This window comes from Rhinopithecus bieti, unplaced genomic scaffold, assembly GCF_001698545.2.
Source record: "Rhinopithecus bieti isolate Rb0 unplaced genomic scaffold, ASM169854v2 scaffold_33444, whole genome shotgun sequence".
Taxonomy (NCBI): Eukaryota; Metazoa; Chordata; class Mammalia; order Primates; family Cercopithecidae; genus Rhinopithecus; species Rhinopithecus bieti.
Window position 1 is genome coordinate 364862 of NW_016814544.1, and position 14657 is coordinate 379518.

General features: G+C 35.9%; 2 protein-coding genes across 4 annotated transcripts in view; one reads left to right on the forward strand and one right to left on the reverse strand.

The window, feature by feature from the left end:
* The window catches only part of LOC108514874 (olfactory receptor 4C11), a 416510-nt gene that overhangs the window by 352165 nt on the left and 49688 nt on the right, over window positions 1-14657 (reverse strand). The gene's annotated exons all lie outside the window — the stretch shown is intronic.
* LOC108514876 (olfactory receptor 5AK2) lies at window positions 8692-9675 on the forward strand. Its single transcript, XM_017851402.1, has one exon. The coding sequence runs from the start codon at window positions 8728-8730 to the stop codon at window positions 9655-9657; it is 930 nt and encodes a 309-aa protein (XP_017706891.1). The 5' UTR covers window positions 8692-8727; the 3' UTR covers window positions 9658-9675.

Below are 14657 nucleotides of genomic sequence, written 5' to 3' on the forward strand. Positions count from 1 at the left end.
GAAATAAAATAAAAGGTAAAAATGTCAAATTTGCAAGAAAAAAAAATGACAAATTTTATATAAGTTTTGTAATAATGTGTTAGAATTTGGAGAAATAGTCACTAGGTTTGATAGAAGTGGTATAAACTGGTAGAGCTTCTTGAGGGTAGCTGGGCAGCTGGGCAATAAGTATCAAAAGTTATCATTATCATACCCTTTACTCAGTTTCCTCTCCAAAACACCTTTTATGCCTACAGTATATTCACAATAATATTTACAGTAACATTGTTTATATTAGTAAAAGATTGGAAACAATTTAATTGTCAAACAGTGGGGGAACAGTATGATTAAACAGATTAATAAATGCAACTGTTCAATAAAATATAATACAAACATTAAAAAGAGTGAGGCTTCTCTTTTCATACTGACGGAGACAAATCACCCAAAAACATTAAGTGAAATGAAAGCTGAGCAATGTGAATAATACATCGTCTTTTGTTGTGGGAGTGAACAAAGAATATGAATATAGTCTGTTTTCAAATGCACTGCAAGGCTTGTACATCTGGAAGAATAACAGGAGCTTGTAACAATGGTGATCTCCCGGGAAGGAAACTGAAGATTAGAAATCTAGGGATGGAGGTGGACATGGTTTTTACTATATACACTTTTATACTTCTGAATTTACCACTTGGTTTGTTATTCATCACCCACCCAAAAAAAGAGAAGGTGGGGTAAGAAGAAATAAAAGCAGGAAGAAAGGAAATAAAGAGGGGAGAAATGGAGGAAGAATAAAAGAGAGGGAGGGAAGAAGGTTAATAGCAAATTATCAATAGCAGGGCAAAAAGTCCCTGATGGCATGAAAACAAGAATTTTGTTCCCCCTAGAGAGCTTAACTTTGCTTCAGCAGAAAATAACTAGCAAACATTGTTTTTCCCAATTACATCTGAGCCCCTGGAACTTCAGGTTCTCCAGGGAGTGGTATTGATCTCTTATACCCCAGCTATATACTTGCTGATGAGGAGGAACTGAAAAGAGAGACCTTGATCAGCAATCAGTGCCAGTTGCAGAAAGAGAACATGTAGGCAACCTCAAAGTAAGTAAAACAAAGCAAATAGCATTTTTTTCAAAACCTGCCATGTACCATGCCAGTGCATGGTGAAAATTTTAGAGCAAAAGATTAGCCAAAGCCCCAGAATGTTTCACCTCTAAACCAGGAGGAATGACTTCATCCCTGGTGAATTACTGAAAATAAAGGGATGGGTTTGATTGAGTCTGACTATCACCTGGAAAATAACATGAATGAACAAACGATTGAATGAATAAACTGATTGCTCAATTAACCTATCAATATAATATGCCTTTAATGTATTATTTGCATTGTTATTAAAGTCATTTGCTGGGCATACCTTCTATGCCCAGCCCTGTGCTGAGAAATTTACATAAATTTACATAAATCTGCTCACTGAAACCTCACATCACTGCACAATAGACTTTACTTTTTCTTCTTCATTTTTTAACTTTTTATTGTGAAATATGTATAGATTCACAGGAAGTTCCAAAGGTAATAGGGAAAGGGATCAAATATCCTTCATATACTTTTTCCTCAAGGGTTCAATCTTACATAATTACAATATGACATCAAAACAGGATCTTGATACTGGGACAGTTGTGTATACAACTATATGTCATTTCATACGTGTGTAGATTTATAGAGCTACCACTGCAGTGGAGATACAGACTTGATGATCACAGATCTCAGATTCTATATGTCTCCTTTGTACCCCTTCTGGTCACACCATGCCCCTCCTCTTACCACCCCAACGTTTAGCAATCACCAATCTGTTCTCTATTTCTATAATTTTATCATTTTCATAATGCTTTATAAATGGAATCATATAGTATATGTCCTTTTGATGTTGGCTTTTTTACACTCAGAATAATGCCCTTGATAGTCATCCGAGCTGCTGCATGTATCAATAGTTTATTTCTCTTTATTTTTGCAAATATTCCATAGTATGGATGTAATAAAATTGTTAAATCACTCATTTACTGTAGGGCATTTGATTGTTTGCAGATTTTGGCTACTACAAATGAAAATGTTATAAAAAATTTTGTACAGGTTTTCGTGTGAATATAAGTTTTATGCAAATATAATTGCCCACAAGTCCAAGGACTGGGTTGTATGGTAAGTGTATGTCTAGCAGCTTTTTACAAAACTACCAAACTATTTTCCAGAGTGACCACCATTTTCACCAGCAATGTATGAGAGATCCAGTTACTCTGAGTCTTTCCCAGCATTTGCTATTGTCACTTTTTTTTTATTTTAGCCATTCTGTAGTGACATCTCACATGTAGTGTAGTGATATCACATTTTGTTCTTACTTTGCATTTCCCTAATGGCTAATGATGTTGGACACCTTTTCATGTGCTTATTTACCATCCATATAGCCCTTTTTGGTAAAATGTCTGTTCATGTCATTCAGGCATTTTCTAATTTGATGTTGTTGTTGTTGTTGTTTTTGTTGTTGCTGTTGACGTTGTTTGGGAGTTCTTTATATTCTCTAAATACATGTCCTTTATCACATACGTTGTTTGAAAATACTTTCTTCCAGTGTAGCGTGCTTTTTCATTCTCTTCACTGGGTGTTTAACAGAGCAAAAGTTTCCATTTTAATGAGATCCAGTTGTTGAATTTTTGAGGAGGGGATTGTGCTTTTGATGTCATATCTAAGAATTCTTCACAACACCTCTCCTAACAATTTTGCCCTAAATATTTTGTCTTAGATTACTCTCTAAAGGTTTTATGGTTTTATGTTTTACATTTAAAGCTAAGATTCATGTTGAGTTAATTCTTACATAAGGTATGAGTTTTAGGTTTGGGTTCATGTTTTTGTCTATGAATATCCAGTTGTCTCAGCACTATTTTCTAAAATGCCTTCCTCCATTGAATTGAACCTGCTCAAAAATCAAGTGACTGCATGTGTGTGGATCTATTTGTGGATTCACTATTTTGCTCCATCTTTGTATCTATCTTTCCACCAATTCCACAGTGTTAATTATTGTAGATATAGAAAAAATATCGGTGTTAGGTAAAGTGATTCATCTCATTTTCTTCTTTGTTTTTGGAATCGTATTAGCTATTCTAGCTTCTTTTCTCTTCCCTATAAATTTAGAATATTCTTGTTCACATGCTAAAAATACTATGCTGAGATATTGATTGCATTTGTGTTAAACCTGTACATCAACTTGGGGGGAACTGACACCACTATATAGAGTCTTGTATCTCCTAAACACAATGTATCTATTTATGTAGATCTTCTTTTATTTCTTTTATCAGCATATTGTAATTTTCATCAAGTCCTACAATAGTTATGTTATATTTCTACCTAAGTATTTCATTTTTGAACTATTATCAATGGTGTTGTGTTTATTCCAGTTTTCACAAGTTCATTGTTATGAAAATAGTATGGATTTTTTATAACTGTCGTGTATTCTGCAACTTTTCTGAACTCACTTATTACTTCCAGAAGTTGTTGGTAGATTCTTGGAATCTTCTACATAAACCATCATGTCATCTACAAATGGCAGTTTTATTTCTTCTTTTCTGATCTGTATCACTTTTATGCCTATATATCCTTTCCTTTGACTAGAACTTCCCAAACTCTGTTGAATGGCACTGAAGAAAATGAGTATCATCACCTGTTCCCAATTTTAGGAGCAAGCATTTAGTCTGTAACTATCAAGTAGGATGTTAGTTATAGGTTTTTATGTAGATGTTCTTCATCAGTTGCGGAAATTGCCCTCTCTTCCTTGTTTTCAGAGATTTTTAAGATATTAAGTAGATGCTGAATTTTGTCAAATTCTTTTTGTTCATCAGTGTATATGATCCTGTGATTTTTCTCTTTTGGACCTGAATATAACCAACTTGGCCATTGTGTATAATTTCATACGCATAGCTGAATTCTATTTGCTACATTTTTAAAAGATTTTTGCGTCTATATTCATTAAAGATACAGAACTATGGTTTTCTTTTTTGTGTGCTATTTAGTCTGCTTTTGTTAGGAGGGTAATACGGGATTCACAGAATAAGTTGGAAAATGTTCCTTTCACATCTGTTTTCTGAAAGAAATTGTATAGAATTAAGTTAATTCTTTTTTATACATTGAGTTTTCCGGTGCTATTTTAAAAGAAAGTTTTTAAATTATAAATTCAATTCTCTTCGTGGCTGTATGGCTATTCAAATAATCAGTTTCATATGGGTTAGTTTATGCTTCTCAACTAACAGCTTCATTTGTCAAATTAATATGTGTAGAGATGTTTGTAGTATTCTCTTATTATCATTTTTTTCTGTCTGCAGAGTCTGTAGTGACACCTCCATTTTTCCTGACTTAATAATTTGTATCTTCCTTCTTTTATCTTTGCCAGACCTTCTAGAGGTTTATCAGTTTTACTGATTTTCTTCAAAACCCACTTCTTGTTTCATAGTATTTTAAATTGTTTTTCTTTTTCCAATTCATTGAGTTCTGTTCTTAGATTTATTATTCTACATATTTTAAATTTATTTTGTTCTTTTTTTTCAATATTTTTCAAGTAGAGGATTATATTAATGATTTGAGTCTTTTTCTCTTTTTTAGTGTAAGCATTTAGTGCTATGGGATGCCCACTAAACACTGCTTTAACTGCACCCCATAAATTTTAAGTATTGTATTTTCATCCAGTTCAACATTTTGTATTTCCCTTGTGACTAGCTCTTTGACCCAAGGATTGTTTATAAATGCATTGTTTTGTTTCCAACTGTCTGGAGAGTTTCCTGTTACATGTCTGTTGTTTATATCTTGTTCAATCTCATTGTGGTCAGGAACACACACTGTGTGAATTCTATTCTTCTAAAATATATGGATTATGTATAATCTATCTTGATATATATTCTACAAGTGCTGGAAAAAATACGTATTCCAGTTATGCGAGATGAACTATTCTATAACTATCACTGATATCCTGTTGGCTGAAGGTGTCAAGTTCTTCTACATCCTTGCTGATTTTCCATATAGTCCTACAAATTGTTGAGAAAGGAATATTAAAATCCCCAATTACAGATTGGCCTTTACCTCAATTCAATTTTTTTCAGTTTTTCCTCCATATATGTTGTAGTTTACTTGTTTGGTGCCTACACATTTAGGATTGCTATTTCTTCTTGATTAGCACTTTTGTTATCATGTAATGTTCTTCTTTGTCCTTGGTAATATTCTTTGCTGTAAAATATACTTTATCTAATATTTACATAGCCATACTTTCATTCTTTTGATTAATGTTTCCATGATATATGTTTTCTTCCTTTTATTTCAAACCTACATGTATCATTATATCTGAAGTGAGTTTCTTGCACACAGAAGATGATTCTGTCATTTTTCCATCTACTCTTCCGTATCCTTTCTTTTAGTTGTTATTAAATGAAAGAAACATGAAACATCAGAAGGTTAAGAAAGTGGAAAGAGGCCGGGCACAGTGGCTCATGCCTGTAATCTCTGCACTTTGGGAGGCTGAGGCCGGCGGATCACTTGAGGTCAGGAGTTCGAGATCAGCCTGGCTTACACAGTGAAACGCCGTCTCTACTAAAAATAGAAAAAGTAGCTGGGCGTGGTGGTGGGCACCTGTAATACCAGCTACTCGGGAGGCTGAGGGAGGAGAATCACTTGAACCTGGAAGGCAGAGGTTGCAGTGAGCCGAGATCACACCACTGCATCCAGCCTGGGCGACAGTGTGACTCTTTCTCAAAAAATAAAAAGAAAGAAAAGAAAGTAGAAAGAGCAAAATACGACAGTCTTTTCTTCTATCTCGAGTTTTTAAAGTGGTGATTGAGGGTTGAAGCAAAAATTATAACACTGCCTAAGGCAGTTCTCAGTGTATGTGGAGGAAATGGTTAAGACAATTATAAGTGGGAGACAGTAAAGAAATGAAAAAGGAAGTAAGTTTTCCACACTTCACTAAAACTGGTAAAATGAACACAAGTTATGATTATACAAACATATCTCAGAGACATTGTGGGTTTCGTTCCAGACCACCTCAATTAAGTGACTCTCACAATAAAGTAACTCACACAAATATTTTGGTTTCCCAGTGCATACAAAAGTTATGTTTATACTGCACTGCAGTCTATTAAATGTGCAATAACATTATGTCTAAAAAAGTATATGCCTTTATACAAAAATACTTCTTGCTAAAAATGCTGACACAAGGATATTAAATGAATACGTGCTGCTGGAAAATGCTGCTAATAGACTTGCTTAATGCAGGATTGCCACAAACCTTTAATTTTATTTTTTAAAAATGCAATATCCGTGAAACACAATAAAACAAGCCATGCCCATATAATGCAACACCTAGAGCAGCCACTAAAAAGGGCTATACAAAGATATCTAATAAAACACTATACAAAAAAAAAAACACTATAACTGCACCAAACTGGGATTATAAGAAAAGTTCAAGTGGTCCACAGAAATTCAGGAAAAAGAAGAGAGAAACAAAAAACAAAAAATAGTTAAAATAATGAAATGGCAGGCAACTTTAGGGGGCATCAATGACCACATAAAACATAGTTTTCTTCATTTTTAAAACAATAAAGTTCATGAATTCCCATTATAAAAGTGAAAGTTCAGAAGTTTGTAAGTTTAGAAAATAATGTTCTTTTTTACCTAATGCCACACCCATGAATAGCTATACTTGAATTTGGTGTGCACATTTTCTGGCATTTATCCACAAATAAATAAAGAGAATGAAAGCAAGAGACATTAAGAGTGACGGAGAGTTTAGTTTTCAAATGGTCCAAATCTACATATTTTCTACAACATGCTTTTCTCTTTTGACTCCATAAGAGTACATATTTATCTCTCTGCCTTAGACTAGGTATTAATAAATAATATAAATCTACTGAAATGTATACAATTCTATTTCCTGATTTTGCTATTAGAAGATTTTTGTTAATTTGTTTTCAATGCAAGTTACATAATATTATATATAATATGCATGTTATTGATACTATAAACAAGTGAATGAACATAATTAACTTCTAGATGAGTTCTGTGATCCCCATTGTACAGGGGAAGTAACTAGGGCCAAAGGGAATTATATGCTTTTTTCTATTAACTGGTGAGGCAAAAATTCAAAACCAGGGTTACCTATTTCCTTTCCACTGCACAAGGTTAACTATTAATGAAGACTGAGAAACCCAGCACTACCCATATGTTAAGCATGTGTAAAATGCTAGGGTAAACCCCCCGTGGCATGAGTTTACCTATGTAACAAACCTTCACATGTGCCACCAAACATTAATGTTTTCAAAAAGCTTAGATCGTTGGCCATTTTCTTTGTAGCATCTATTTGATTAGAAAACACCTTCAACATAGATGAAACAAAATACTTCATATTGAACCGGCCAACAATTAGCTCAATAAAAACATAGAAATGTACAGATTCTGTGCGTGATTGGAGCGGGGTTACACTAGTTTCCTTAGCTCTTGAAAAGTATCCTCATATTTTCATATTATTTTATTTAAATCCAGATAATTAAAGTCAAGTTGATATGATAAATGTCATTATTCTATCAAAATTCTAATTTAAGTAGACCTCTGGCCTATTCAAGCTTCCTCTAGTAAGTGTTTATCCAAATGAAAGAAACACTTTTTGAAAGTACTGCATTTCTTTCATTTTACAGTAAATTTACCCTAGGAAGAAACTTATACTAACTTAATATACTTCAATATTCACTAAATGTTAAATTGAAAGGAATTGTTTCTGCTTTCTTGTTCCTCCACTACAGAACAGAAAAAAAAAAAAAGCAATAGAAAATGTAAGGCTCTCAGATATCCATTATACAACAGGTTTATTTTGCTTGTAAAGAATATCACCTAGGGCCGGGCGCGGTGGCTCAAGCCTGTAATCCCAGCACTTTGGGAGGCCGAGACGGGCGGATCACGAGGTCAGGAGATCGAGACCATCCTGGCTAACACGGTGAAACCCCGTCTCTACTAAAAAATACAAAAAACTAGCCGGGCGCAGTGGCGGGCGCCTGTAGTCCCCGCTACTCGGGAGGCTGAGGCAGGAGAATGGCGTAAACCCGGGAGGCGGAGCTTGCAGTGAGCTGAGATCCGGCCACTGCACTCCAGCCTGGGCGACAGAGCAAGACTCCGTCTCAAAAAAAAAAAAAAAAAGAATATCACCTGGATGGGAGCTGCATTCTAAGGATACTAATACAAAGATACTTTGAAGACTTCAAACATATGTAAAACGTGAACATATTGAGGGAAATTTAACTGTAATTTATTCGACTAATTTCAAGAGCTTTATCCAAAATTAAAAGAGTAGGTGGCTGTGAATAATTACAGGTTTCTAAAGGGGTACAAAATTATGTTTTAATATTACTTTAGGTATGGATGCCTGTTTAATATAATGAAAAATTGTTCAATATTTCTAAGAACTACACACATTAGAAGTCAGTCTTCTTCTGAGACAAACTTTTTCATTTTGAAGACAAATTCATTTCCTCTTTCATCAAGTAAATCACTCTTTACTTGATGATTGTAAGTAAATTTTTATATTTGAGATGTAAATAACACTGTTGTGAGTATTTGTCATGAAAATCCAAATAGAAAAAGGTGACATGAAATATAGAGTCATTTCACTGCAAGAAGTCTCAAAGATTTCCCTTCTTTTCTGGGTCCTTCTTTTGGTCCTTTCTAGACTTTTGGTAGCCATGGCACGAGGAAACAGCACTGAAGTGACTGAATTCTGTCTTCTGGGATTTGGTGCCCAACAAGAGTTTTGGCATATCCTCTTCATTGTATTCCTTCTCATCTATGTGACCTCCATAATGGGTAATACTGGAATAATCTTACTCATCAACACAGATTCCAGATTTCAAACACCCATGTACTTTTTTCTACAACATTTGGCTTGTGTTGATATCTGTTACACTTCTGCTATCACTCCCAAGCTGCTCCAAAGCTTCACAGAAGAAAAGAATTTTATATCATTTCAGGGCTGTGTGATACAATTTTTGGTTTATGCAACATTTGCAACCAGTGACTGTTATCTCCTGGCTGTGATGGCAGTGGACCGTTATGTTGCAATCTGTAAGCCCCTTCACTATACGGTAATCATGTCCCGAAGAGTCTGCATCCATTTGGTAGCTGGTTCGTACATCATGGGCTCAATAAATGCCTCTGTACATACAGGGTTTACATTTTCTGTGTCCTTCTGCAAGTCCAATAACATCAATCACTTTTTCTGTGACGGGCCCCCAATTCTTGCCCTTTCATGCTCCAGTATTGACATCAACCTCATGCTACTTGTTGTCTTTGTGGGATTTAACTTGATGTTCACCGGGTTGGTCATGATCTTTTCCTACATCTACATCATGGCCACCATCCTGAAAATGTCTTCTAGTGCAGGGAGGAAAAAATCTTTCTCCACATGTGCCTCCCACCTGACTACAGTCACCATTTTCTATGGGACACTCTCTTACATGTACTTACAGCCTCAGTCTAATAATTCCCAGGAGAATATGAAAGTGGCCTCTATATTTTATGGCACTGTTATTCCCATGTTGAATCCTTTAATCTACAGCTTCAGAAATAAGGAAGTAAAAGAAGCTTTAAAATTGATGGGGAAAAAGTTCTTTTAAATTAGCCCCAGTTGTTAACATTCAGCACAACAAATCATCCCGCATAGCTGTTCTACCAAAATTTAATGTTTCTACAATAGGAAACATGTAGAAAGATGTCAAATTAATAATCTAACATCACATACAGAGGAATTAGAAAAACATGAGCAAATCAACCACAAAGCTAGCAGACGACAAGAAATAACTAAAATCAGAACAGAACTGGACAAAATTGAGACCCAAAAGTTTATATAAAAAATTAATGAAACCAAAATTTGTTTTATTGAAAGGATAAATAAAATTGGTAGGTTGCTAGCTAGATTCACTAAGGTAAAAAAAAAAAAAAGGAAAAATCCAAATAAGCACAACCAGAAAGGACACAGGTGACATTACAACCAATCCCACAGAAATAGAAAAGATTCTCAGAGAATATTATGAACACTTTTATGCAAATAGACTAGAAAATATAGAAGAAATGGATAAAATCCCGGGAACCCACAAACTCCCGATTTAATAAGGAAGAAATTGAAACCCTGAACAGACTAGTATCAAGTTCTGAAGTGAAAACAGTACTAAAATCTACCAACCAAAAACAAAGCGCAGACCAAAAGTATCTGCAGTCAAATTCTACCAGATGTAAAAAGAAGAGCTGGTGCCAATTCTACTGAAATTATTTCAAAAAATTGAGCAGGAGGGACTCCTTTGCAATTCATTCTATGAAACCAGCATCAGGTCTCTGAAACCAAACCCTGGCAAAGACACAACGAAAAAAGAAATCTACAGGCCAATAATCCTGATTAACATAGATTCAAAACCATCAGTGAACCAAATTCAACAGCACCTCAAAAGTTAATTCACCATGATCAAGTAGGCTTCATTCTTTGGATGCAAGGTTGGTTCAATACATGCAAATCATGAAATGTCATTCACCACATAAACAGCATTTAAAACAAAAACTATATGATCTCAATAGATGCAGAAAAAGCCTTCAATAAAATGCAACATCCCTTCATTATAAAAATTCTCTACAAACTAAGCATCAAAGCAACATACCTCAAAGTAAGTGCAATCTATGACAAATTCACAGCCAATGTCATAATGAATGGGCAAAATCTGAAGGCATTCCCCCTTGAAAACTGGAACAAGACAAGGGTGCCCACTCTCACCATAGTTCAACATAGTTCCAGAAGTCCTAAGCAGAGCAATCAGTCAAGAGAAAGAAACAAAAGGCACTCAAATAGGAAAAGAAGAAGTCAAACTATCTCTCTTTGTGGCCTATATGATTCTATATCTAGATAACTCTAAAGACTGTCAAAAGGCTCCTGGAGCTGATAAACGAATTCACTAAATTTTTAGGTTACTAAATCAATGTACAAAAATCAGTAGCACTTCTAAACATCAGTAATGTTAAACTGAGAACCAAATCAAGAATACAATTCAATTAATAATAGCTACCAAAAAAAAAATATCTAGAATACATCTAACCAAGTAAACAAAATATCTCTACAAGGAGAGAATTATAAAACACTACTCAAAGAAATCAGAGAGGACATAAACAAATGGAAAAACAGTCCATACTCATGGATTAACATAATCAATATCATTAAAAATGGCCATACTACCCCAAGCAAACCACAGATTCAGTGCTATTCCTATCAAATCACAATGCCATTTTCACAGAATTAGAAAACTATTCTAAAATTCATATGAAACTGGAAAAGAACCCAAATAGCCATAGCAATCCTTAGCAAAAAGAACTAAGCTGGAGGCACCATATTATCTGATTTCAAGACATACTATAGGGCTACAGTAGCCAAAACAGCATGACACTAGTACAAAAACAGTAACATAGACCAGAATAGAGAACCTAGAAAGAAAGCCACACACACATACACAGACACACACGGTTATCTGATCTTTACCAAAGTCAGCAAAAGTAAGCAATGGAGAAAGGACTTATTCAATAAATGGTGCTGGGATAATAGGCTAGCAATATACCAAAAAAATAAAACTGGACACCTACCTTTTACCATATACAAAAATTAACTCAAGATATATTAAAGAGATAAATGTGAGACCTCAAATATAAGAATCCTAGAAGAAAACTTGGGAAACATCATTCTGAACATCAGTCTTGGGAAATAATTTATGACTAAGTGTTCAAAAGCTATAGCAACAAAAAATTTGACAACTGGAACCTAATTAAATTAAAGACCTTCTGCACAGCAAAAGAGACTATCAACAGAGTATACAAGCAACCTACAGAAAGGGAGAAAATTCTCAGAAAGCTATGCATCCAATAAGTCTAACTTCCATAATGTATAAAGAACTTAAACCACTCAGCAAGCAAAAAACAAGTAATCCCATTAAAAAGTGGGCAAAGAATAAGAGCAGATACTTCTCAAAAGAGGACATGCAAGAAGACAACATATGAAAAAATGCTCAACAAGACTAATCATCAGAAAAATGCAAATCAACATCACAATGAGATAACCATCTCGTATCAGTCAGAATGTCTACTATTAGCAAGTAAAAAAGCAATAGATGCTGGCCAGAACATGGAGAAAGGGGAATGCTTATACACTGCTGGGAATGTAAATTAGTTCAGCCACCGTGGAAAGCAGTTTGGAGATTTCTGAAAGAACTAAAACAAACTATCATTTGACTTAGTAATCCCATTACTGGATAACATCTAAAAGAAAATAAATTTTTCTACAAAAAAGACACATGTGCTTGTGTGTTCATCACAGCAACATTCACAACAGCAACAACATAGAATCAGCCTAAGTGCCCATCAGTGGTGAATTGGATAAAGAAAATACAGTACATATACATCATGGAATACCACACAGCCATAAAAATGCAAAACTCAGGTGCTTTGCAGCCACATGGCTAAAGCTAGAGGCCATTATCCTAAGCGAATTAACACCGAACAGAAAAGCAAATACCACATGTTCTCATGTATAAGTGCAAGCTAAATATTGAGGACACACAGACACAAACATGGGAAAAACAGACACTGGGAAATACTAGGGCTTAAGGGAACAAGTGGGGCAAGGGTTAAAAAAACTAACTGTTGAGTGCTATTGAAACAGAAGAGTTCTCTAATCCCCCAAGCGACAGGGGTGTGGCTCACCTTTTCTGTCACCATTGCTGCTCAAACCCCTGATGGAAGGGGAAGCACACAGATGGTCAGGTCCTGGAGCTGGGACAAGTGCTTTGGGCTCTGGCAACATGGTAGTGTCTAGGGGTGGGTGCCTGTGGCCCCAGTATTACAATGCTCTTTTAGCCTTGCCATTCGCAGACAGCTTAAATGTTAACCAGCTCAATGGACCCTCTGTCGTTTTGCCAGGGCAAAGGGCCAGGGTGACCGCTTTCCGTATCCCAAGCTCCTGTCCAGCATCCCAGAAAAATTGAGTCACACACAGGCTTGAAGGATGAATGCAGGGTTTTATTGAATGGTGGAGTTGGTTCTTAGTGGGATGCATGGGGAGCTGAAAGGTAGATGGAGTGGGAAGATGTAGTAAAAATAGTTGCTAATCTATGTTGGAGTTTACTTGAATGTCACTATGCCGATCGTCATCTTCAAGGACACACATATCTCCCATCATCCTGAGCTTGCCCTCTGCTATGGGTCTTTTTCCACAGGTGTCTTCCACCTGACAACTGTCACCGTTGTCTTTGGAGCGCTCTCTTACATGGACTTACAGCCTGAATCTACCGTGTTTCAAGAGCAAGAAAAGCCAGCATCCATATTTTGCAGCATTATGACTCTCATGTTAAACTTCCTTATCCACTGCCTGTGAAATTAGGAAGTAAAAGAAGCTCTACAGTCAACAAGGAAAAAGTATTAATACATGTAGAGTGAGGGTAAATTACTAACACTGAGTGTCAGAAGTATCCTGTGGTGAGCGCCCTGACATATTTGCTGATAGCATATTGGTCAAAGCAAGTTGCAAGCCTAACCCGGACCTGGATTCAAGGCGTTGGAGTAACAGGCTCTACTGCCCGATGGAAAGATCTGCAACACTGCATCACAATGTTATGAATGTAACAAAGGAGAAACTTGGGGACCATTTTTATAACCTACCACAACATGTTCTTACTAGAGTAAATTGTTTTTTAGCTGACACCCTAATCAGAATATGAATCATCCTGCCACAGATGTAGATATGAGAAACAAACTGAATCTCTGTAAAGGCACAATAATTTACATTTCCTCATTATCTATTAATTGTCAGGAATACATAAAGTGCTCACTAAGTAGTTGTTGAATTAATGAACAAAGAATTCAACAAATGAATTAATGAACAAATTCGAGCCTCTTTGTTTGCCAAGAGGCTTTGGTCACTGGAAAGTCCAACAATGTGGTTTATGATGGGGGCTTCAGGACATGCCATATCAGTTTTGATTTCCAGAGAACGGGAGACAAAAGGTTTTATGCTGATCGTCCAGAAAGGCTGGGAAGTAAACATCAGTTACATGCGCAGTATACAATCGAGCCCTGATAATAAAACCCTGAGCATCACAGGCTCAGGTGAACTTCCTGGGTTGACCCGAACCCAATATGCATGACAACTCCATGCATCAATCGCCATACATTAATATGGCGAAAGTATGATGGAAACTTTATGTTTGCACCCGTCTCAGACCTGGTCTTATGTTTCTCTTTGTTTGTTGGCTTAATTTGTATTCTTTGGCTATAATAAATCTATAATTGTATGTATAGTCTTAAACAATTTTCTAACATCTTAATTCACATTCTACACTAAATAACCATACACTGAGTGACTATAAGTAAAAGAGGCCAGGCACAGGGGCTCACACCTGTAATCCCAGCACTTTGGGAGGCCGAGACGGGTGGATCACGAGGTCAGGAGATCGAGACCATCCTGGCTAATATGGTGAAATCCCATCTCTATTAAAAATACAGGCCGGGCGCGGTGGCTCAAGCCTGTAATCCCAGCACTTTGGGAGGCCGAGACGGGCGGATCACGAGGTCAGGAGATCGAGACCATCCT